General features: G+C 47.7%; 1 protein-coding gene across 4 annotated transcripts in view; it reads left to right on the plus strand.

Moving 5' to 3' along the window:
• ZSWIM5 (zinc finger SWIM-type containing 5) overlaps positions 1-25,704 on the plus strand; it is a 155,806-nt gene that overhangs the window by 93,709 nt on the left and 36,393 nt on the right. For all 4 annotated transcript variants that reach the window (XM_039483752.1, XM_039483750.1, XM_039483751.1 and 1 more), the window contains exon 2: positions 13,927-14,283. In XM_039483752.1, coding sequence (XP_039339686.1) covers positions 13,980-14,283 — 304 coding nt within the window. In that variant the 5' untranslated portion in view covers positions 13,927-13,979. The remainder of the gene's footprint in view (positions 1-13,926; positions 14,284-25,704) is intronic.

The following is a 25,704-nucleotide window of genomic DNA, read 5'->3' on the forward strand; positions in this document are numbered from 1 at the left end:
TCATAGACTGGAAGAGGAAAACCAGCTTTTCTGCTTTCTTAGCTCCCATTGAATGAATTGGTCATTGACCTGAACTAGTAGAATAAATTGAAATGAAGAAATGTTCTCTCTTCACCTGAAGAAGAGGATTCTGATGTCAAAAGCTGGTTTAGCACTTCAACTAAGGGCTCGTCTCCACCGGGGAGATGGATGCTGCTGCAATCGATGCAGCAGGGATCGATTTAGCGGGTCCAGTGAGGCCCCATTAAATCAATGTCAGAGCGCTCTCCTGTCGACCCTGGTACTCCAGCTCTCTAAGAAGAGTAAGGGAAGCCGACTCAGCGCTGTGAAGACACCGGGGTCAGTCGACCTAAGCTGTGTCGACTCCAGCCACGTTATTCACATAGCTGGAGTAGCATAACTTAGGTCGACTTACCCCCATAGTGAAGACCTGCCCTAACTCTGGTTCCAGGGGCTTAGCCAGTGTTCAGTGGTTTGACTTTCTGCTTAATATTATTGTTTGTATTTAATTAAAATTATGTTAATAGATTATAATAAATTTAGGCCTTACTATAGGTGGTTGTCATTTCAAATTTGATTTTAAATGTTTTTAAAAAAATATTTAATTTAAATTTTAAAAATTGATATTTTGATTTATTTTTAAAGTCATCGATTTTTAATCCACCCTGCGGTGAGGCAAGCGGTATAAAGGTTACCGAGCATGAGTGTGACGTGTAGTGTATTTGAAACAGGCCAATCAAGCCACCTCATGCTGTTCTTGATGTGACATGGATATTGTAGAAAAAAGACTTCAAAGAGTCTTAAATAATAAAAATGTGTTTGGTACTGTGCTCTGTCTGTAACAGAGCTGGCTGGAAAAAAATCTATAGAAATGTTGAAATTTTTGCAGTCGTTTCCATCTTGTGGGCCTCAAAACAGATCTGTGTCCATTTTGGGGTTTGGTTTTTCTTAATTTGTTTGTGAGAAATATTAACTGAAATTTTTATTCAAAATGTTATTAAAACAGTTCTCAACGTGGTTAGTGAACTTTTTCCTTTGCCAAAACCTGGATTTTTGGTAACCACTATTTTTTTGATAAAATGTTGCCAAAATATTTAAGAAGTAATTTCTTGCAAAATTCTTCATATTTGTAAAAGGACGTTTTTTTAAATGAAAAAGTGTCTCCTTTTGAGAAATTTTGACCAGCTCTTCCTGTAAATCTAGGCTGCCTACCTGCTTCTTGTCTGAGGGTACGTCTACACTACCCGCCGGATCGGTGGGTAGCAGTCAATCTATCGGGGATCAATTTATCGCGTGTAGTGTAGACGCGATAAATCGATCCCCGATCGCTCTCCTGTCGACTGCTGAACTCCAGCTCGGCGACAGGTGGAAGCAAGGTTGACGGGGGAGCCGCGGCGTGCTGTGAGGATGCAAAGTAAGTAATTTTAATTTGATCTAAGATACGTTGACTTCAGCTACGCTATTCTCATAGCTGAAGTTGCATACCTTAGATTGATCCCCCACGAGTGTAGACCAGGCCTAACTGTGTAGGCTTCTGGAGGGCCAGGAAAACTATATCAGAGAGCTTTCCCGTACATTGAAGTGCTGCTGTTTTATGGTCTGATATGGGAACTGCAGAGGATGGTATCCATTCCTCTTCACTGGTATAAAATACCCCTTCCTGATCCCAACGGGTCACAATACATTGGACTCTTCCCCTGCTACTGGGCGTACACCTCTGAGCCCTTTATTTTGTTGTGTGTGGGAGAAGAAGAGGCTTTCATGGAGGCTTGGTTAGTATGTATTAGGTTTTTTTAAAGGCAGCTCTTTGGAAGTTGCTCCAAATAGCAGAATTAGTCTTAAGGTGCATTAGTGGGCAGAGTGCAGTTGACCTGCAAAGTGTATAAGAAGTGCCATTTATCACATCATTTTGCTTCTCATCGCTTTCATACTCTTGCGTTATACACTATTTCCTTTGAGTGTGTGTGTGTTTGTGCGCGCGCATTTAACACTGTATTCTTGTCTAGCAAGATCAGACCCTTCAGTGCTTTCCAGCATCCTGTTCCGTGGAGCTGGCATTTTCCAGTGCATTTTGAATTGTAACAATGGTTGACGTTATTTCCCCTTCCTAGCAGCAGAGACGATCGTATCCCGAACTCTTGTGATCTTGGCAATGGCAGCTTCAATTTGAAGATGACAACATCTTATTTAATAGTGTTTTTAATTCTAAATTGTTTTCCATTTGCACATCCTGATATTCAGATCTGGACCAACCCTCTCATTTTCAGCCATGCTTACAAGCTGTCACCAAGGCACTGCTCTGGTTAGAGGCAAAATATAAGCCTGTAAAGAGAACAAAAGGCCTGGTAAAGTTGCAGACACAGTAGGGAGGCTGTGTCTCCGAAAAGCAGGTCACCAATGAGAATGAGTGTATGGAATGAAAAGGACATTACCATGCTCTGAAGTAACTTCTTTCCCTACCAGAGGGTACATGGTGACAAGAGCGTAAACTGGGAGACTGGGACAATGGGTACAAGGAGACTATGCCCGATTAACAGGATTATGCAGACGTAACTCAATTTTTATTCAGACAGAGTTGCTGACGCTAGGGGTTTTCCCCCTGAAGAACAGCTCCTCTGAGCTGTCGTATGAGATCTGAATGCTTTTAGTCCTCTGATTCCCTAAGCAAATCTGAACATGGACTACTGAGCCGTATTTGCATACTGCAGGTGTGACTCAGTTACAGTGACAGCCAGGGTGGCTGGGTTTGATTCAATTGTTTTATAACAAAATGGAAAGCCCTGTGCTAATTGGATCAGGGTTTGAAATTCCTGCCGCCCCAGACAGTTCAGGTTTGCTGGGTTAACAAAAGGGTCTAGTTTTTGCTTGATGTGGATCGTCAGTAAAAACAACGCCATTGTTTTTGAAAAGGAATCAGACATGGGTAGGCGCTTTGCTTTAGCGTTTGGGATTATTTTTTGTGGTACTGAAGCGTTCTGTAGCGTATGCATGAATCACCATATTAAAAAGGCCACGCAGAGAATGTCATTAGGTTTCAAAGACACTGAAGATCAGGTATGCTGTAGCGGTAACGATTTTATGGATTGATAACATGCAGTTTCTAATTAAAAACCTTTTATGTATTGTGAGCCAGATCCTCAACTGGTGTAAATCTGGGTAGCTCCACTGAAGTCAGTAGAGCTATGCCAGTTTACACCACCTCAGGATTTGGCGCTCTGTGTGTGTTGGCATTTTGTGTGACTCTTGGGTTGGGTTCTTGCATATAGTAAAAATTTGGAGCTTGGCCTGCTCCCTTTTGCAATCTTGATCAGTGTAAAACAGAAGCTGGTTACTGGTTACCTGAACTAAAAAAAAATTCATTAATGACTTCTCAATGCTTATAGCGAACCAGGGTAGCCCCAAATGCATTTTTTGAGAAAAATGGCAGAATAAGGTATTTGTGTGAATTTACGAGACTGGATTAGGCATTCAGCCTTCCGAGACATCCATTAATGAAAGCCAAGAGAAGGCTGAGCTGTGGTGATCTGCAAGCACACAAACACTCCTCTATATTGCCTTGATTCAAAGCAGACATATTCCCCTGCTCTTTGTAGAAACTTACTATACAAAGCAGCATTAGTTTTTGTTTTCTCTAGGTATTAAGTCTTCTTGTTCTTCAGGTTAGACATCACCATGAGTTAGAAATATTAGTCCTGCAACAGGGAACGCAGGCTTGACTGCATGTCACCTTTTAGGTATTACGCAGGCATATAATACACCTTAGTGAAGACTTGCTATATTTTTCCTTTGTCCAAATTCGGTGTATTGTCTGTACTACCACAAAGCAGATCTTCCGATGCAGCTTGCTTTGCTGATACACTAATGCAGTTCATCAGGCTTGAAATTAGGAAAGGAAATCCATTGTGCAGCCAAGGTTTTGTTAGGTTTTTGTTGAATTTTTTCCTTCCAAACACTCTTACAAATCTATGTCATCTTAGCAGGAGACCATCTGATTTGCACGTCTGGGCAGATTAAAAATCCATTTGTCTACAGGACGACTGATGGATGTTCTGGATGATGCAGGAGATTTTGGGGGGTGGAGGAAGGAGAGACATCCCAGATTTAACAGACAACAAAGAACCTGGGGTTGGGCAAGATAAGGGAACAATCTGAGTCTGATCTTCACTTTGAATTTTCTGGGAAAATGTCATTGACGTACAGACCTCATTGAAAAGCTTCCAAGGCCTGGAGAGAAAAGAAGAGCTCGGTTTCAGGCTTCTAAATAAACAAACACCCAAAATCTTGTATGGAGAATAGAGGGAAACACTGGAAAATTGAGTTAATACAAGGGCATCTGTGTATGTGAATGCTCGGGACAGGAGAGCTTCATTGTTCTTTAACTCTACTAATGCTGGAACAGATGGGAAGCGAAGGCCACTTCACGCATTAGCTGGCGCAGATAAAGAGCAAAGCAGAGAAGGGCCCTTGTGGCTGATTAGAGGTTAACAGGAATAGAAACCAGCGGATTGACTCTTGATTTGCAGGAGGTGTTCTGGGATAGGAGCAGATGGCCAGGAGAGCGTCCCTCCAGCTTACTCAGCTGCTCGGAGAAGCTTACCATGACCCCTAGCACAAACAAGTCTACTTACATCTTCTCTGTTTAAATCCACAGTGTAAATTTCTTACCTCCGCCCCTCCCAGGTTGCAGTCTCTCTCCCAGGCCTTCAATCTTTGTGCGTCCTGTTTGTTGGGCCCGTGTGCGTGTGCATGTGTGTGTGTGTACACACGTGTAAAGATGGTGTGTGTTGCCTGTTCCGCTGCCCGTTGGATAACATTCTAACAGAACCTGTCTAATTCAGCCTCATCCCTTTGTTACTCTCCTGAGGTTTTGCTGACAAACACAATTCCTCAAGGTATTCGCTTAATGCCTTATTTGCTCAGGGAGTCTTGATCTTGCTTTGTTGGGTGTTAAGGGGAGGGGGAAAGAAAGAAATGTAAAATAAATAAAGCAGGTTCTTGCAGCAGAGGAAAGGGCCGGCCTCCCACACCATGCAAGGGACCTCACCCGATTGCAGCCCCTTTGCCTACGCCATCCATTAGTCACAGGAGGAAATTGCTTTCCAAGGGAAAAGGCTGAAATTCATGAGAGCCATCTCTTCTCTAATTGGATCTCTAACCACTGATTCTGTGTTTTGCCAGAGAGAAATTACAATTGATTCAGCTTTTTCTCCTTCCGTTTTTTGCTGAAAAGACACATTTTCTCTATGTGTGGCAACACCTGCCTAGGGCGCCTCTGTGAATCCTGGGCAATCAAAAGAGCAACAAGAAAAGTGGGTTTAATTGCACACATCTTCAGTGGAGTCTTTCTTGCACTCGCCGAACAAAAGGCCATCCCTGTGCTGTTTGAATGGAGCCTGGGAGGGCTGTACGGAGAAGTGCTCTCCATTACTATTGGAGGCAGACGATCCACTTTGCTGGAGCATTGTCATGTGCAAATGAGTTCAGAGCCCATCTTCTTCCCAACTGCAAGGTCAGGGACAGAGCAATTGTCAATTTCAGCTGGCTGGAGCAATTGATCTATTAGGTAGAAAGCTTTCTGAGCGTTTGCTAACCTCCCTTTCTCACTGCACGCGCGCACCCAGAGATCTCTCTACAGAGCATGTGTACCCATGACAAATATTGACTGGTTTAGGTTAACCCTGGGAATGTTGCTGTTGTGTTTTCTGTCTTGGAAATGTGACCAAGAGTGGGTTATAAATAACACTCAATGCTGCAATTATTATTCATTGCTAGTTATTGGTTTCACCCCATGGAAAAACAAATGGTTTTTCCACTATGAGCTTGAGCTGCAGTCACTGTGTGTTTATTAAAATCACTAAGGAGCCTGGATTCAGTTTAGTTTAAAATACCTTCCTGCGACAGCCTGGAAATTCTGAAATATTTTGGGTCACGTTAACCTTGGTTATACGACTCGTGTTGAGGGTTGCAACTAAGCCTGGACACATCTGCTGAGTCCCATAAATATCCATGTCTTCTTTCCCGTTTGTTTTTCCAAGTATTTGTCTGTCTGAAGGTTGGGAGTCTTGACAGTCTTGCATGCTGCAAAACATCTGCGTATCCACAGGCAAGTCCGTCTGCAGATAGCGGCACACTGCCCCAGAATTGACCTTAGCTCCCAGCATCTCTGGGGGAAGGAGGGGCAGGGCAGTAAAGGTAGTCTGAGCATCCCTCTTCTCTAAGGCTGATGACAAAGGGTAGGCTAAAGTCCAGCAGCTGCCAAATCAACCTCATCCAGGAAAAGCCATATGACGCATGCCTCCTCGTCCATTTATCACTGTGACATGCCTGCTTTCCAGTCAGCTTGGTAATTGGACAGCGGCCCGTTATGCTGCAAACGCAAATCTGAAATTGGGTTAGTCTGATTAGATGTGGGTTCTTGGGAGCTGGGCGCATGGAGTAAGATGATATGTGTTGTAAGAGTGAAGGAGAGAGGCTATGAACACCCCAACAGCCGCTCTTTGTTGGCCAGCGCGCAGAGAGAAATTACTGAGGGTTTCTGGAAGCTGCATATATTGGCTTTCTCTTCAGTTACTAATATTGATCTTAAAGGTGCTTTCCCAGAATATTGGCCTGGTAGCTATGCAGTTACTTGACATTTTAACGTACCAGCCTAGTAGCAAAGTGTGTGTGTGTGTGTGTGAATAAATCAATCTAATCTTGTCATTTCAAGCCAGTGTACAGCGTGTCTGTCTCATTCAGGGGAACAGGGGGTTACGTGCTGGACACCGGAGAGATGCTAACTTCCCTGCTTTTACACAGGAGCGATGCTTCCGAGAAGAGCACTTTAAGCTCTGTGATGGAGGGAGTCTCTACAGAACACTGAAGTGCCTCTGAGAGGCAGCTGGGTCAGCATTTCCCCATCAGCTGGCTCTTGTTCGGTCCCAGCCATGGCAGCGAAGCAGCAAAGCGACTTGACCCTGTGCTACCCAGGTGTCATGAATCTGAATCCCAGAGTGGCTAGAACGATGCTGTAACAAGACAGCCCATTTTCCGGAGCTTGGTTTCTGTCAGGCAGTGCATGTTGGTCCTATGCCAAATTCTGGGAATGGTTGGGCCTTGATAAATGCTGACTAAAGGGATTGTGCTACTGCTTTGTGGGAAACAACTGCACACGCCGTCCTGCAAGATCTAGCAAATCAAAGAACAAATGTTCCAAAGGGGGATAACAGTTTAAATCTGTTTAATCAGGGAGTGACGCAGAGTCTATGGTAGAGCTTGGAGCTGAACCCAGGTCTCCAGAGTCCAAGTCTTGTGCTTTACCAGCTTCTCCTCACGTTTTTCCAACCTCTGTATGCGGCTCAGACACTAGAGGGCGTGGAGAGTAAGCATGGGTTACACTTGTTTCTTGGACTGCAGCTTCCTATGCTTTGTCTCAGGTGAATTCGGTTTGGAAAGTTTGAGCAAAATCAGTTGAGCTGTACAGGCATCAAAACATACCTTCTCCGTATGTTCTGCTCAGAAATTTTGCACTTGGGTAATTCCCAGTCCTCTTAAGATAGAAATTTCAGATTTTTATATATTCGCTTACTTTTGTAGCTCTTCTGGGGGTTGAAATGTAATCCAAACTTGAAGGCAGTCGGCTCGGTGGTTTTAAAGTAACACACGTTCTAAGTTTGATAAACGTGATCTATGTGTGTCAACTTTATATTTTGTGTTTTTAAATGAATTTAAGGATCCCACCATTAGAGATTCTTTTGTAAAGATCTTGCCAAATTTAACTTTCAGAACTTCCAGATTTTCTTCATTTTTGAGATCTACAAAATAAGAGAATTTGACAGTTTTCTGACTTCAGCTGTCTTTGAATTTATAGCACGAATGAGTTCGGTTGCAGACGGCTGGGTTTGCAGAACTCTGGTGAAGGTCTCCACCGATGGTGGTGAAACTGGAGGAGTTTGTAAGCATCTTTGGCTGGATAGATCTCCAGATCAAGGGAGTTAGCATGGCCTTTAAGGGCACTTGTGTTGACACCTCAGTGGTCTTGTCTCACTTTCAAAGGTTCCTATGTTTGAACACACGGTGAAAGTCAGCTAGCTCGATTCTTCACGACTGTGTCAGAACACAGTCAAGTTTCATTGTATAGAGCAGCCATGACAGAGCTGCACCTTAACAGGATGGAAGGGCTGCTGTTTGGAACAGAAAGAGAACCTCATCCTAGCCTGATGTCCAGATCATGATACTCCTGGGTCCTCCGGGCCAGGAAATCAAACCCCAAGTGAATATGCATCTTCTGCTAGATCCCATTGTGGTAGGGTCTGTACATACACGTAGTGAGAGCTTGCTAGAAACATACAGAGATGGAACTCCACTCTACCCTATACTGAATTTGTTTTATTCTGCAGATGTCATAGCAGAGTAAACCTGCTGCACAAAGCCAGCTACTTATGATCAGTTTGAGAAAGGGGAATTTCTCTCTCCTGGATGCTGCGTACAGGTTAGCACCCTGGTGCAGGACGTTTAAGTAGTTTGGCTTTATGTGGCCACTATCCCCAATCCATTTGGTAGGTAAATAGAGTCTATTTAGGAAGGAGATCTACTGTGTGATTTAAACATTTGTAGCTCTGCTCAGTACAAACTTTATACACACCTTGTTTAAACACCCTTAACCACTCTGTGACCTAGCAGTGACTTGCTGAAGCAGGTTTGATGAATCTGTGTATGTACGGAGCATGAATTTTGTGTGTTATAAATTGGGAAGTATCCATAGTATTTTGAGCCTTTGTATAAATATTTGGGGTGTTGTGATGGGGGCAGGGAGGAAGCAGATTATGAGAAACTGTAGCTGTTTCTTAGGCAAGTCAAGCTTGGATGAAATTTGACAAGACCTTAATTATGACTGAGACACTTAATTTTTTCATGATTTTCAAATCCTGGCACAGTCGCTGTGCTGGCAGCAAATCAAACACTAAGTTAGTTTGTGTTAAATGCATGCTTGGAACAGAAGATAAAGTCTTAGATAAGCATTCAACTGTAGGAACTTCTTAAACTGAACTGTGGGGGGAGAACACAGAGCCAAATATAGGTCTCTTCGGTGTTACCTGCTCCAATTTCGAGCAACAAAGGGAAACAAAATGACCTCTTTTGTAGTGTGTCCATTTGTCAGCATGATTGAGCCCCTCCATTTGCAGCAAGAGAATGCTGCTATGTTGTGGTCAAAGTGGAATGCATACAACTCTGCCACGTACGTTAGCTGACTACCCAGCAGCCATTAAAAAGACTTTCGCCAAATAGTAGAAGATGAGATGATGGCATTCGTTGACAAGGCAGTGTTTGCAGAGGGGAGTGGGATATGGGGCGTAGGGTGTTGACTGTGGGGTTACTAGAGGTTTGTACCTGTAGCAGGTAAGTGTTGCATTATTGGGCAGCAACATTATATGTTGGGAGCCAGGGATAGGTGCTTAAATAGAGAATTAAATAAATAGACCAGGCAAAAGCCGTATCCTTTAACTAATGCTCCCTAATTCCAGAGCTCCTCATCCCTATAGCAACCACCCTCTCTTCAAATTCCCGCCCACAGGAGTGGGGGCAGGGGGAGCCGGCGCCATGACAGCCTGGTGGGTCCCCAGCCTTGCTGCTGCGCTGTCTGGATCAGGAGGGGTTCCCCCTTGCATTAGGCTTGGACGGTTCTCCCACTGGCTTACAGAACACGAAGGAACTGTGGGGAGCTGCAGGTTTTCCTAGCGCTAATGTAAATATTCCCAAATAACTCTGCCGCCGTGGCCAATTCCTCTCTCTAGCCGTGTTTAATTTCCAGCTAAGCTTACGATAAATATTTTGTTTAGCGTTTCTAGTTTATTTTATATAGACCTGCTGCCTTGACAGCTAGAATCTAAACTGACACTTCAGGCTCTAGCACCAGATTAACTAGGCAGATGCCGGGATATTAAATGGTCTTATTTGCTATAAAAATATAGGACCTGAATTGAGCTCACTCTTTTCCTTAGCATCACTTCAGTAGCAGACAGGAGATGGAGGGTCTGACGCTCCTCAGGGTCTCTCTTTTGGATGGGCACCTCGTACGCAGGGAACAGCTACAGAGTTTCTCAGCATAGATTGCCTGTTTGTTTCCCGGTCCAGCGTCTCTATGCAGAGGCTGGAGACCAAGCCCGAGCCTGGCTTTCCACCAAGGGTGTGGAACGTACTGGCTTTCTGTCCACTAGTGGCCAGATGGTGACCAAGCCTTGCTGAGAGAGGTCAGGCAGCAACCGGAGTTCCATGTCGCGGTGGAGACACAACTGTGGGCTCAAGTTATGACTTGGATCCCAAGTGAACGTGAGTCACCCCATTCTCGCTCCTCACAAACCCCCCAACGCTGTTCAGTAGTGGCTGGCCAGGGCCAGAAATGCCACTGCTCAAAACGGAGGCAGCTTCGAGAGCGGTTAGTGCGAGAAGCTTGCATCCAGTGCGGTCACACCCTGGCTTTCACACGTGTTAAACTCGCACTCAGATTACCCAGATCCCAGACACGGTTATACGGTGTAAAGTGAGTAGCTCTCTCAAGTCGGTGGAGTTCCTCCAGGTTTACACCAGTTAACTGATGATGCCCTGCCCCAAGGTCCCTGCAAAGCAAGCGTTTTAAGGCAGCATTTATAGCTAATAATTGGTCTCAAAGTGTGGGTTTTTTCTAATTAGAAAGAACTTTGTTTCACGTCCTTTTAACTCATTCAAAAAATAAACTGGAAGGAGCTGGCAGTGAAACTGAGGCGCTGGCCAAGTACCGCAGACCGAAGATGTGGTAAAACATAAACACGTTGGCGTTTCTCCTGGGGATTTCGGTGGCACGGCTGGGCTGTGCCAGAATGGATTCGTGTGGAGTTAGGGGCTAGTTAATACACTGCCCCCTCTGGCTCTCCGCATAGATCTCAACACCACACTCAGTCCTGAGTGCAAATGAGAGACAGAGGGAGCCTGCTCTATCCTGCCTATTTCTGAAGTTGAATGTTACCAAATTAGCTGCTTTTATCGACCACATGGACTGGGTTTTAGTCGCTCCAAACGGCAGAGGTCTGCTGAACAGGTCTATTTTTTTTTCTCCCCCGGGTTCTAAAGTGAAAGCAGGCGTCCTTGACACTTAATCAGATTCGAATGTGGGTTTTGGCCTTGCTTTAAAGAGACTGGCAGTGAATAGCCGGTTTTGATGCCATTTATTAAAAACCTCTGGTAGAATTTGTCTCGGAAAGTCTTTGTGAGGGTTGGCAAACGCACAAGGGTTTTATGCAGTTAATGTATTTTAATCTCTCTCTCTCTCGTCGTTAATTGTAACCCTTTCAGCCGTCTGCCGCCTGCTTCAGGGGGATGGGAGGCCCCGGGGAGGCTTCCATTGAAATAGGTTCTTAATAGGGCTCCAGCGACACAGGCAAAGTGAGCATCCTCCCTGGGGAGGGAGGCCAGGCCTGTGGTCGAGGTGCACGGGACTGCGAGTTGGGTTCTGGAGAACCACACTGGGCATGTGGGGTGACCCCGGGCAAGTCAATTAACCTTCCTGTGCCTTTGTTTTTGGGGGGAGGTTGAGCAGGGAGGAGAGGAACTAAATACACTTCGCAGCTCATTCATTTTGCCTCCTAGCTCCCTTCCCTGCTGCTCCCCCAGCAAGGTAGGTAAGGATTGTTGGCCAGGACTTCCAAAGGGGACTAGTGATTTTGGGTGCCCAGCATGAGACACCTTAAACGGTGTCTGGTTTTTGGAAGATGGGTGCTCTGCACTTGGTTCCAGTTGGAGCCCTTAAAAATTGCCTCAGGTTGGGCCCGCAGAATCACAAGTTTCTTCTGCAGATGTTGGCCCGTAATCCTTACCTGCCTCCCCGGGCGTGTGGGGGCACTGTGAGGTGAAAGGCCAAACGCCTTGTTTGTGAAGCGCAAGGAGTTACTCTGCTGGGAGGCTCTATCCCTGCCAAGTGTGGTGGTTCATTTCCTTTGGTAGCTTTCTGGTGCAAAGAGCTCCCTGACAGACACTGGGATTTCTTAGCTACCTCTCCACAACTTCACACCTCTTTGTTTGACGCACCCTCCTTGCCATGCACCGAAAGACCTTCCTTCCCTAAACCCCCTTTTCTCACCCTTCGTTCGTTTTCTCTAGCTGGTCCTGTCTTTCATTTTCATGTCTGAGGCTCAGTTATTTGTCCTGTTTCTTTCTAAATTGGGGTGGCTATTCGTGGCATGAGAGGCCCTGGTGTCAGAGGCATTTGCAACACGCCATGTAGACCTGTCGTGCCTTGATCACAAATAATGGGGAATATTTATTCCTCTGCTTCTGGCTCCTTAGAATTGGTGATGCTCTTGGTATCAAGAGCCACCAGACCTTTTCCCAGTTGACCGGGGAGATGTGTGTGTGTGTGTGTGTTCTCTAGTTAACAAATGAGCATTTGGTTAGGCAGTGCAGCTCAGTAAAGTTAAATCCTGCCGGTGTCTGTGGATATGAAGGGTTTGACGCAGTGTGTTTGACAGGCAGAACACCGTGTAGCCGTGGAAAGCTGTGTAGAAATTCCATTGAAGCTCGGTTCCCCAGCTCCGAGCGGGATGTAATTCATTGAACAAACAAACGTGGGTTTAAAGTTCACGGAGAAGCAGACAATGCTGCCGAGCTGGAAGCGTTTGACGGCGGGTCAGTCCCCTGCATTGTTTGTTCCAGCTCTTTAGAAAAGCGTGTTTTTCCTGTGATATCTGAAAGCAACCTGGCTGGTTGAGAGACTGAACAGGAACCTGCATGGTGTTAAAATACATCCTTGTCGGGGAAACGGAACGTATTGGCTGGTTCCTCTTAATCCCAACGCGTGTGTACCGATCACCTAAATAAGACAACACCAGGCACGCAGGGCTTGCTTGTGTGAGTAAGTGCTGGCAAGATTGGGCCCTATGTCCTTGAGGGAATTCAGAGATGATGCTTGGAAGAATAGATACTGCACAGAATAGCTCTACTTTTTCCTTTAGCCTCGGCTGTTAAATAAAGCGGCTGAAGGGCTGTTTGTGTGTCTGCGCAGATAGTCGTTTCAAAGTATAGCCACCCGATTGGCGTCTGTTCGAGCAGAGCTCTGTTTGTAGCTTTCCAATGGGAAGTGTATGTTACAGGTCCTCCCCCGCCGGCAGGGACAATAGCAACAGGCACATACCGAGGGAGATTCGTTCTGGAGCAGCGTCTGTGTATTTTGTTTGGATGATTTAAGCTGAACGCCGCGGAGACAGGACCTGGGGATTATGGAGCGGTGTGCAGGGGCGGAGTTCTGTGGAGCTGGCAGTTTCTTGGACCCAAGGTATAACTGATTAGCGTGTCGTTGTCCTGGAATGAGGCAGGACGAGGCAGCATCCTACCTATCGAGCTATCCCTTCTCCCCTCCGATCGGCCCGCTGCCAACTCATTCAGTTCTCAGACACCTTTGTGGTTTCTCCTAGGCTGGGCCACGTGCTTGGCAGCCGCTCCCCAGAAACCCACAAAGCCATCTCAGTATCCATCTTCAAATGCCGCCTCAAAACTCCTTCACCCTGGCTCCTATCAAAACCTGGCCACAGTTAAGCTGCTGGGGTGCAGAGATGGCTGCCCGTTGTGCTGGCCAGTATTGTTCCCTCCATCTGCGTGTATCCATCTGTCCTCTCTTGCCTTATATTTAGATTGTAAACTCCTTGGGGCAGGAACTGTCCGTCTGTTCTGTTTGCACAGCACCTTGCGCGGTGGGGATCTGGTCCATGACTATGGCTCCTCGGAGCTACAGGAATACAAATAATTACGCAGTCCGTGGACTCAGTGCTCACCAAAGAGTTACATTTGGGGTGATGTTTTTTGGAATGCACAGATGCTTGCAGATATTCACACCATCAGCATTCCAGAGTGGGACTGTGTTGGTGGCCATTTGCAAAGCTAAAATTGCCTTTCTTGATTTTTTCCCCCCCTCTCTCCCAGGATTCCACCTGAGCGGGACAGTAACGGAGCCGGCAACGGCGACAGAACCAGAGATGACCTACAAAGTCGCCATCAGCTTCGACCGCTGCAAGATCACTTCCGTGACGTGCGGCTGCGGGAACAAGGACATTTTTTACTGCGCGCACGTGGTGGCGCTCTCGCTGTACAGGATCCGCAAGCCAGAGCAGGTCAAACTCCGTCTTCCCATCTCAGAGACCCTTTTCCAGATGAACAGGGACCAGCTACAAAAGTTTGTTCAGTATTTAATCACAGAACACCACACCGAGGTACTGCCAACTGCCCAGAAACTGGCTGATGACATCCTGTCCTCCAACTCTGAGATCAACCAAACGCATGGTAATTCTTACGGCTTGTTTGATGACTTGCAGCAATATCTTTAGGCTCGGGGGCTGGCGATAGAGATTGCACAGTAGTGGATGCGGCCTTGCCTTTCTGCTTCTGCCCAGAGAGAGATGAAAAGGAACAAATTAAATTGACAGCCAAGCGCCTGCGTTAGTATCACATTGGCATTCGATGTTTGTATCTGCTTTGGTCTCTGTTGTTGGCTGCATGTTTATTCACTGGCCACTGGATCACACAGACAGATACAACCAAGGGTCACAGATGATGTGCGATAAATAGCACAGAATAGAGGGGGAGGGGAGAGTCAAAGGCAGGGGCGGGAGGAGGGCTGCATGTGGTTGTCTCTTCTAAGGAGTCCTTGGTGGGTTAAAGCACAGGACAGGGAGTCAGGAGAACGGCTCTGGCTCCTGGCTCTGCTCTGGCCAACTCACCTAACCCTGGGAAATCTTGGCAAATGCTCACTCTTCCCGTCCCCGGCTCCGCTCCACCAGCGTTAGCTGTGTGCAGAGCCCCGGTGGAGCACCATGGGAGCTGTGCCAGCCCAGAGCTGCCTTAGAAGATGCGTCAAACGTTGCCATCTCCTGTGGGGCTAACCCTGTGGTAGCCAAGTGTTGATGAGGCGTTAATCTCTCCGTGCATCTATTTGCCAAGTGTAAAATGAGCATAGCAATCCCGCCCTACTTCAGTGGGGTGGGGGAGTTGTGAGGCTCAGTTCACGTTTATAATGTGCTGCGAGACCCTCCTCTGGAAGGTACTGGATAGGTGAGTATTAGTAATGATGCTTTTGGTCCAGGGATCTGAGCGCAAGGTTCAGTGCCAGGATCTCATTTGTTCCAATCCGGCTTCTGACGTGGTCTGGAGCCAGACACGACCAGGTTTTTGAGAGAGGCAGAGCATCTTCAGCTCCCTTTGACTTCAGTGGGGTCTCGGGATGCTCCGCACCTCTGACAGTCAGACCGGGAGTCACTGTGTCTATTCCTCCAGCTGTAAAGAGGAGTTGATAATACTTCTCTGCTGCGTAAGGGTATTGTGGGGATGAACGTGTGTAAAGTGCTGTGAAGAGGGAGAGCCCAATATAAGGGTAAGTAGGATCAAAACTGGTCTGAATCCCTGTGTAGAGCAAAGTTAGCGTTTAAGCAAAAAATGGTGGCAGCTCTCTTCTCGCTCTGAGCCTCACCGTTGGGGTGTAGTTGGAGTGGGAGCCATTTCGTAGCACTTCTTTCTCCAGAGTAGGAAGAGCCCAAAGACCCTGTACGAGGGGAATTTGTTTGTTGCTGTAATCGGCCGATAGCAGCCAAAATCGTGTTGATTCCAAGTCTTGTAAAAATACAGACAGGTTTTTAGTTAGTGTCTATATTTTAAAGTTTGGAGTCGTGAAATATTCTTTTAAAAAATCCCCTCTCTATATATACTAACAAATTACCTTGATCTGACAAAGCAACACATGCTTACTAAGTGTAGGGGTGTGATTAGCTATCCAAAGATTCATGAATGAGATAGCTCTGATGCCAAAACTTAAATACCACATGCCTTCATCCTTGGAGCTGACACAGACACGGTTCCTGGAGTAGAGAGAGAGAGAGACATCCATAATGCTTTGACAAACCCTAAATCAGTCGATCTCTCCCACTGCACCAGGATTCAAAACAAGGCTCAAAGAACTTAAGATAAATCATCAGTTCCCAAGATGACTTGGAGTCTAAAGGGCCCAGTAGAAAATGGTAGTGTTCTAAGGCACCTGTTGTCCAGGTTTTAGCTTGGGAACCAGATCAGTACGCAATGCACTCTGGATGCCACACGCACGCACAGCAGTTATATGGAACGGGCATCTTGAACAACCAGGCCTGAGGCAAAGAACCCAGGAAGTTCTGCAGCCTCCATCTGAAGGGATTGTGCGTACCAGATTGCGAGTACACCAGCGTTCTCCAATGGCTGAAGCTGGAAGCAATCTGAAGTAGGCCTAGTCTATTTTTCCCTTGCCCTGCCCTTCCTTTCCCAAACACGTGCTAGCCTAGGACAATCTCTCTGTATTCTTGAAGCTGGGTGATTTAAAACTTTGTAGATTTTTTTTTTTTTTTTATTCACCCACCTCTTTGGGAAGTTGATTCAGTTCCCCTGCAAGTTCTATCGTATGGCTATACTTGAAATGGTACTTTAAAGATGTATTCCCTAATCTCCCCCACCCCCGTGGTTTCTGGTCTTGTCTGACTGAAACCCTCCAGGTGCCAAGATTTAGTCCCCTTCATGGTGTAAGGTTGGGGGAGGCTTTCAGCGTGTTGACCTCTTCAGCCCGAATCAGCCTGAGGTTACTTTGTCTTGGAGAAGGAGCTGCCTGCTCTGAAATCCCACCTTTCAGTGAAGAGAGAGCGTTCACAGTCAGATCAGTGTGAAATCTTCCCTGCCTGGCTCTGCTCACAGAAGAGGCTGCTTTTTGTAGAGATGCATGTATCGATCAGCCTGCCCCGGGTGTCCAGCCCCTGTGATTCACACTTACTAACCAGCCTCCTTCTGAGCTGTCAACCCTTCAGCGCGGTGAGTCATGCGGGGGCAGCATCGTCTAGTGATTAGTGCAAGCAGCTGGGAATTGAGCGTGTTCTGACTTGCTGGGTGAGCGTAGGCCCGTCACGTAACCTCAGTGAAATAAAATTGGGTTGATGATGATCACATTCCTCCCAGAGTTCCTCAGCGCATTCGGAGCAGTCAGCATGGAGCATCGTGTGTAGCTAGCTGTGTCCGGCAGCCCATTTGGGTGTGTTAGTATTAGGGCTCGTTCCTGTTACTGTCAGGGAGCCAGGGCGGTTAATTTCCACATTGGGCTTAGATCTGCTCAAATCCCCTCCCTAGCGGGACATAGAGGATCTCCAGCGTTCCAGGGATGTAGCTGAACAGTGACGAACCATGGCATTGATCGAACCGGGCTGCCGAAGGTGCGCCTCATCATCCCTGTCAGTGACCATCAGTCTGTTTCGCTACGGCAGGCATGGGCTCGAATGGAACCTTGCAAAGACTCATAATGAGAGTGTCTCACCCTCTTAACCCGTCCGTGTTCTGAGTCTTCTCTGGCAGTTTTAATAAGGTGACCACAGAGACTTTCATTATGAGCATTTTCCCCCAGGGGGAGTTGCATGGGCTTGCAGTAAAGGTTAATGTGACCCCCAGAGATGGCACAAAATGGTGGGCTTGCTGTCATTAATGCTGCAGTTCAAACTCCGTTTCTTGTTCTTTTTCCTCGGCAGTCTGCCTCGGGTGGTAGCGGCCCTCACGCAGCCGGCGGCAGCAACGGGGAGCTGCTAAAGGGGCAGACCGAGCTGGTTGTGGCCGTTTCTGCTGCAGTACAAACTAAAGCTACTGGAAGTCTTCCTCTCCCCTTCAGCCCCCGCGCCCACTGCTCTCCCTGTTGGGAGGGTTTCTTATCACTCTGCTAGCTGCCTGCCCTGGACCGATTCCCAGCTCCTGAGAGCTCCCGGAACTCGAATTTGTGCTTTTCACAGAGGGGACATTGATTTTGGTTGGCGCTGTGCAGAACACGAGATCATGGTTCTGCCCCCAGGCAGTCTGTGACGACAGAGTTAGCATACGGTGCAGATGCAGGAAGGAGAGCCGTTTTGTGGTGTGTATGTGTGTGTGGGGGGGTTCTCTAGCAGTGGTTCCTCAAATGGGGGGATTAGCTGATGCCACAGGAGAGAAGTGTGTCTTTGAGTTGGTAACGGAGGGGGAAGATTAGGAGAATCTTTAAACTGGGCTGGGGAAGTGTGTTCCAAGTACAAGGGTATTGCGGGAGAAGGCTATGAAGCCGTGAAGCGTCAGGATTCATTCTCAACGTAAAGGGGCTCAGGGACGCAGTAGTAGGAGATGGAGCCCAGAGGTCTCTGAATAGCAACAGTGGAACACTGGCAACGCTGGTCAGTTTTCACTACGGCAGCATGACGAAGGTCTGAGCAACAGCAGAAGCGTTGGCTGCCAGTCAGTCTGCAGACTCAGGAAGGCAACTCTCCATGAGTTTCTTTGGTTCACGTTTGGAAGCTAGCTCTGAAAAAGATTTGAGGGTCATCGTGGCTCATCCGCTGAACATGAGCACCCAGTGTCACGCTGTGACCAAAAGAGCTAATGGGAGCCTGGGATGCATCAACAGGGGAATCTGGAGTAGGAATGGAGAGGTTATTTTACCTGTCCCCATGGCACTGGTGCTACCGCTGCTGGAATCCTGTGTCTGGCTCTGGTGTCCACAGTTCATGAAGGATGTTGGTAAATGGAGAGGGGTCAGAGAAGAGCCTCGAGAATGATGAAAGGATTAGAAAACCTGCCTTCTAGCGATAGCCGCAAAGAGCTTCACAAAGAGAAGGTTAAGGGGTGACTTGATCACAGTCGCTAAGTACTTACAGGGCGAACAGATATTTAATAACAGGCTCCTCAGTCTAGCCGGGACAGCTCTAACACCGACCCAATTCAGACTGGAAATAGGGTAACGGTTTTTAATGAGGAGAGTAATTAACCGTTGGAACAATTTACCAAGGGGCGAGGTGGGTTCTCCATCACTGACGACTTTTCAGTCAAGGCTGGATGCTTTTCTAAAAGCTCTGCTCTAGGAATTATTGTGGGGCGATTTTCTGGCCTGTGTTCTACAGGGGGTCAGACTAGATGATCACAGTGGTCCCATCTGGCCTTGGACTCTACGTATCTATAAGCACCTCAGTGTATTTAAAGTGAAAGGGCAGGTCTGGTTCTTCAAGCCCTGCCAGAGGTTGGGGTTTGGATCAGCACTCGTTAGTAGGGTGCTGGGGAAGGGGAGGAGCTAGATGGCTTACACAGATCTTTCCCGTTCCAGATTCCCCTCTCGCAGCTCTGACCACATCAGCCCTTCTCAGATCCCTTCCATTGCATTCTGCATGAAGCTGAAGCTTCTCATCCTGACCTTCAAGCCTCTGCCCCAGGGCTTTGGGCTAGAAGGCGGAGGGCAAATGTTTCAAGCCTCACATGGTGTTAGTCTCGCTGGCAACATCACTCCTGCAGAGCCAGGCGCTAGGAGCGGGGTGATATGGGGCCTGCCTCTCCCTGGAGCGTTGCATTTACACGTATTTGTCCCTTGAGGTGTCTGTCAGTTCAGCTCTTGGTCAGCCCATGTGGCGGTGAACCCCCCCCTCTTCCTGCCGTTGATTTATTTAGCGTGTGCCTAGTTGTCTAGCCGAGCGATGGTCTCTGCAGTGGCGTGATGCAGTTCTTTGAGGCCACCGCGGAACCCAGGCAGCAGGATTCCTCGACAACGTGCTGCATCGTCCGTGTGGCACAGCAGCTGCACAAAGGGCCGTCACGAACGCCCCAGCGCTACTGGGTGGCTGCACAGAGACCTTGCCCGGTCCGGAACCTGTTCAACAGGGACCACTGGCGATGGGGCAGGTCAGAACCAGGCCGGCGACGAGGGACTGGTTGGGAATTATAACAGATCCGTTCCTCTCGTCAGAGCGTTTCCGCCCTAACATCCTGGCGTGGCGGATGAGACCATACTGGGCGGCAAACGTGCAGCTGGTGGTTTAAAAAGGTCATTGTGCAGCGGCAGGCTTGGGCTGGCGCCTGTGTTCTCCAGTAACGTGCCAGCGGCGACCTCTCGGCTGATATGGGGAGGAGCGATATTGCTCAGACCTGGGAGCCATGGGAGTGGAGTTGGGCGCAGGGTGCCGGAGATGATGCGCACGGTGGCATGTAACTGTGAGTGTGAGATGTGTGGTTTCCTGTCCTGTTTAAACATGGTTCCAGCTAACGCAGCTCGAGCAGCTGCACCATCAATTCTTCTGCCATTGCTGGTAGGAGGGGAGCTTCCAGGACTACTGCTCTGACCTGATTCAGTTTCAGTTACTGTATTTGATTTGTATGCTGGGGTCACTTGTCTAAATCCTCAGGCTTCCTTAGAAAACCTCACCTGATCTCGTTTAGTTTAAAAAAAGAGAGAGGCGGTTTGAGAGACCCATGAAAAGACATGACCCTCCACTTCTCTGCTATTTTTATCTCTTGTTATAGGTCATTTGCTTTCCTGGTGCCTGTTTTTCCCCTTGAGTTTTTGCCTGGGTGGCTTCCATTCACTTCTGTTTTCTCTCCAAGCGTCAGAGAAGCAGCCCAGCGGGCTTTCCGTGAGGCCCCATGTGCAATCATAAGACATCCCTCCTGGGCTTTGGGGCAGGCCAGAACTTAGCCGGCTTTGAGATCTGCTTCAGGTTTTCTTCCTGAGCCGCCAGGTCCCAGGGCAAGTGCCTCCAGACACTGCTGACCTCGCTCAAAGCTTCCAATCAGTCCACGGGAGGTTGGCTGGGAAGCCCCGAAGCAGAAGCCCTGAGCACCCTAGGTAGGAGCTGAGGCTCAGACTGTGCTTCAGGGCACATCTACCAGCAGCAGCCTTGTGTTCTGTTTGGCTCCTCGTGGCTGGAGAAGGTGCTGCCTCCCTAGCCTTTGTTCATAGGGGTTTTGCTCCATTTCCAGATTAAAAAAAAATCTTTTCCTTCTCTTTTTACCCAGATTTTTTTTATTTGTTCCCTTCCCTCCTCCCCCCCCCTTTTTTTTAAAGCACTTGCCTATTAAATCCCTCCCATCCCAAGTACCGATGTGTGTGGCCAAGGGCGTCTCTCTCTCTCTCACACAGAGGCACATCCAGATGCCAGTCTCGTTCAGTCTCCTTGTCGTGGGCCATAACTGTGTAGTTGCAAGCCTGTGACTTTTTGCAGAGGGGAGGGGCTGAGGTCTGCTGCAATCCTGTGCGTTCTGCAGAATACTCTGTCCAGGCAGCTGGAGCAACAGAGGCTGCAGCATATGGCTTTGAGATACTACAGTGATGAGGGATGCTTAAATCCCTAGACAAATACTTTTGAAAGCAGGGGGTTGGGAGAGGAAACCAGCGTGGAAACTCAGTGGATCATCAGATGTCCCAGAAGCAACACCAGTGAGCCCCAGGACAGCACAATCTCTGATCCATACATAGCTCTACCGTCTGAACCGCCATGAGGCCAGGCTTTCTGCTTTAGCCCCTTTATTCCCCGTCCCTCTCCTGGCCCAAGCAACCCCTTTCTCACATCTCCTTTTGTGACCACTTCTGCATTTGGTTAGTGAACGTGCTTCCTGGGCAGGCACATGGCTGTGGAGATAGGCAGGGGTTGTGGGCCTTTCTTTCACACCTCTGACCCTCTGGGGTGAAGGCCTCCCTCAGAGGAACGCCAGAAGAATCACATTAGGAAGCACCCGTCGGAGAACTTGGCCATGCTCAAGCACTTGGGGTATCAACACGATGGCCCTGTGGCCTTTGGAGGCTAGCCAGGAAATATCTGAATATTCATTGGTGTTCTGCTTTTCTCCCGTCCACCTGCCATGTGAATGACTCTCTTCCTCGTAATCATGTGAACAGAGCTAGGTTCCAGCTGCACTCCACAGCCAGACGCCAGGGAAATGTGGCCACTTACGTTCCGAGACCGAATTGGGTTTTCTGCAGATCTAGCAACTGATTTCTTAGCCATGTGTTTCATCTCTTTAACCCCAGGTTGATAGCTTTGATTCTCTGGTCTAGCTTTGTTTCCCATAAGGAGACCTCTGTACGTGGATGGGAAATTCTTAAGCGTTGGGGCTGGAGTAATGGATGGGACTGTTCGGCTGGCGCTAGTTGGACCAATTGCATGTGTAACTGTACTTCCGAAGTCTGTGTGATGGGTTTGCACCCTCTCCAGGTGAGATGTGTGGAGGTGGTTCCTTAAATCTTGGAAATCCGTCAAATATATCTGAAAACAGGGGTTTTAGACTAGGCATGTTAAGCAGCATTTTAAGCAGACTTGAGACCTGCTTTCCATGCTGTTCCCTGCTAATTTGGAGGCCGGACACAGAACCACCCTTCAGTTTTACTTACGTCACCACATTCTACTGGCTAGGTTACCGCAGTGTTCGAATTGACAATATACGATTGAGTGTTCCTATCATTAATATTTAAACATCTCACAAATCCCATTGTTTACTCTTACATGTTTGTCTATTTCCCCAGTGTAATTGGTAATACGTTATCTGCTCTTCCCGGTCGTCTGTGTAGGAGTCTGATATTACAAACATCCTCTATGAATCTTTTATATTAATGCAAAATAAATTCCCAAGTAATAACTAGGTATTTATTTTGAAGTGCAAGAAGTACGTTACCGTTCAACTGAAGTCTAAAAATTGGATGTGAAAACCAGGTGACTTGTTATGGTGGAGGGGAACAATGTTACATACAAAATCCACTCAGATGCTTCTTCTTTCTTGCCATCACGTTTTTGTTCAGAGCAGTGACCATTATAACCGATTGCCGGATGGAAATCATGGCCGTGCTACTCATGCCCCCTGGATCATTCCAGTTTTGCATATTTTTAAACAATCCTCTTGTTCATTACTCTTGGGTTTAAACTTTAAACCCGGTGGCCTCATTTTTCAGAGGCGCTGAGTGTCTGCAGTTCCCAGCGATGTCACTTTCCACTCATCACCATACCTAGCTCATGTATACAGCCCTGGGATGTAAAGAGCCATCTCAGAGCTACGTATTATTATTATTTACATTTACAAAGGAGGTCAGTATCTCCCCCCTTTTGCAGGTAGGGAAACTGAGTCATGGAAGGGAAGTGACTTGCCCAAGGTCAGCCAGCAAGCCAGTGGCAGAGCCGGGAATGGAACCCAGGTCTCCCGAGTCCCAATCCAATGTCTGGTCTGTTAGTCCGCACTGTTTCCCTAGGAACATGGGAATTGTCAGACTAGATCAGACCCAAACTCCATCTACCCAGGATATTGTCTCCAACTGTGGCCAGTGCCAGATGCTTCAGAGGAAGGGCTAGGAACCCCACAGTAGGCCGATGTGGGTACTCTGCCCCTTATGTAACTCTCTTCTTAATCCCTTGGTTTAAGTTCTGAAGTATGAAAGTTTTTTTAATATCCTTCAACCCTTTTTTTTGGTTATCAATATCTATTACAACTCTGGGTATTCTTGTTATCCGTGTGAACGTCCAGCCTTTCTTTGATCTTGCTAAATACTTGGCCTTGTTGACTTCCTATGGCAATGAGTTCCACAGTCTAACTGCACATTGTATGACAAAGTATTTCCTTTTATCACTTTTAAATCTGTCACCTTTCAATTTAATTGACCTCCCCCTTGTTCTTATGTTAGGAGACACTGGGTCTGTCTACACGGGGATAAAAGCCCCACGGCTGGCCTGGGTCAGCTGACTTGGGCTTGCGGGGCTAAAAATGGCCCTGTAGACATTCAGGCTCAGGGCAGGACCCTCCACCCTTGCAGGGTCCTAGAGCCTGGGCTCCAGCCTGAGCCCAAACATCTAAACAGCAATTTTTCAGCCCCTCATCCTGAGCCCTGTGAGCCCAAGCCAGCTGCCCGAGGCCAGCTGCGGGTTTTTTATCCCCGTGTAGACAGACCCGTTGAGAGCAATGGGTGCTCAGAACATTACAAACCAGGTCATGAGAGGAAGGTCTGGCCCAGTAGTTAGACATGGGAGACCCAGGTTCAGGTCCGTGCTCTGCCTCAGACTCCTTGTATGACCATGAGCAAGCCCCTTGGTCTCTCGGTGTCTCTGTGAAATGGGATCGCAGCACTTCTCGACCTCTGTCCAGGGGTGGTGTTTGGATAAATACATTGCAGGCGGGAGGGGCTCAGGGAGTGTGGTGATGGCGTCCAGATAAGTGCCTGAGAGAGGTAAGGTCAGAGGTCTCTGGCTCTGGGTAATCACACCTCTCTCTCTCTCTCTCCTTCATTAGTGGGCGGGGGAGAAGAGCTAACCAGGAATACAGACGAAAGATGTTTAAACTCCAGCCCGGTGTTGATCCAAAGGGGTCTCAGTCCCTTGGGCCCGTTCCTTCAGCCGAAGTCGTAGGGTTTGGCCGTTGGTGTCGGTGGAATCAGGATCAGCCTGTTGTCTCTAGTTTAACGTCAGGAGCGCCGCACGGCTGACTTTGGACTTAGCCAGTGTCTGTTCATTTCCTTCCTACTGTTTTAAATTCTGACCCAATGATATTGTCCCGTCGATTGCTATTTCCTCAGTCAGTATCTTCCTTGGGTAGGGTACAGTGTATGCCTAGGGCTTGGCTGGAAAGTCCCGCACGCGTTGATTGCTAGCAAGGATTAAAGGAGGCTTTTAAAAGGGGTGTAGAAAAGACAAGTAATTGCGTCTTATCGGGCCAGATGTGTTCAGTATCTCACCCGACAGGTGGCAAAGTGGCTTAGGTTTGTTGCCCTCTCCTCGGAAGCAGTTGCCTGGCTGCACCAGAAGTATTAGAATTGGACTTTAGAGGGGTTGTTTTCGATCCGTTGACATAGCAACATCGACCGTCTCTCGTCATTTTCAAAGAGGGCCCCTCTGGGAGTTGAGTGCTCTCAGGATCGGGCCCATTGCCCGGCGCGGGAGCCGACTGGCTGGTGTGCCGCTGTAGTTCCTAGAGGTGGAGAACCTGCCGGAAACTCTCCGTGGCCCAGCTACAATCAGGAAGCTCAGAGCTGCCTTTCCCAGAGATGTGCTTCCCTGGTCGCATTCTTGCAGAGCAGAGAATAGGTCATACAGCGTGAATTGGAAACATTTTAGCCACTGCTTTCCCTCTGCTGTCCGTGTAGTGCCCTGCTGTCCCAGCGCTGACCCCCTCACTCGTTCAGGAGTGAAAACAGGCAGGAGAGAAGTAGGTTAAAGTTCAGCGGCGCATGCTCCAGGCTCTCGGATTTTTCATTGTCACCATTTTTCACTGAGGAATTTCTGTTGAGCCCTTTTGCTGTATGGAACCAGAACAGTCTCGCACGGGGAGTCGGAGTGTTTTGTTATCTAATGTCAAGCATCCAGATGCAGAGATGCTGATAATTTTCACAAAGTAGCGGCATTGTTCGGCTGCTCACAAAGCTGCCTTTGAAGAATGTGAAAGGTTTTAAAATACTATATATTTGTGGTCAGCGCAAATCGACAGCGGCTCCGAGATGCAAAATGTTTTTTAATTTAACAGGAGGGCTGCACAGCTGAGTGCTTGGGAATAAATATTGCTTTGTGCTCGACAGACACAAACTGCGTTTTATCTGGTGGCTTCTGAGGAAAAAAATCCTGTCAACTGGGTCTTTCATCTCTAAGCTTAGCTCCTTTTGACTTTGCAAGGAATGTCTTGGAAGCTGCTGTATTCGGGTGTCTTCGATGCAAACGGCAAACCGGGCTGGGCATATCAGCTGTGCTGCCAGCTGCTGTTCTCCACCAGCTCCGGAACTGTAACCTAGTTAGTGTGAGCTTAGGTCATTGACGGTGGGTATGAATGTAGCAAAACAGATAGATAGAAGAATTTGAAATACGAAAAGGAGAACGAGAGAGATGTGAAGGGAAAACCAGGTCCTCCTCTTTCTTTCTCTAAGACGCTACGATTTTTCCCTTTGAAATATCCTGATTCAGC

The sequence above is a fragment of the Mauremys reevesii genome, linkage group 8 (genome assembly GCF_016161935.1).
Source record: "Mauremys reevesii isolate NIE-2019 linkage group 8, ASM1616193v1, whole genome shotgun sequence".
NCBI classification, from domain to species: Eukaryota; Metazoa; Chordata; order Testudines; family Geoemydidae; genus Mauremys; species Mauremys reevesii.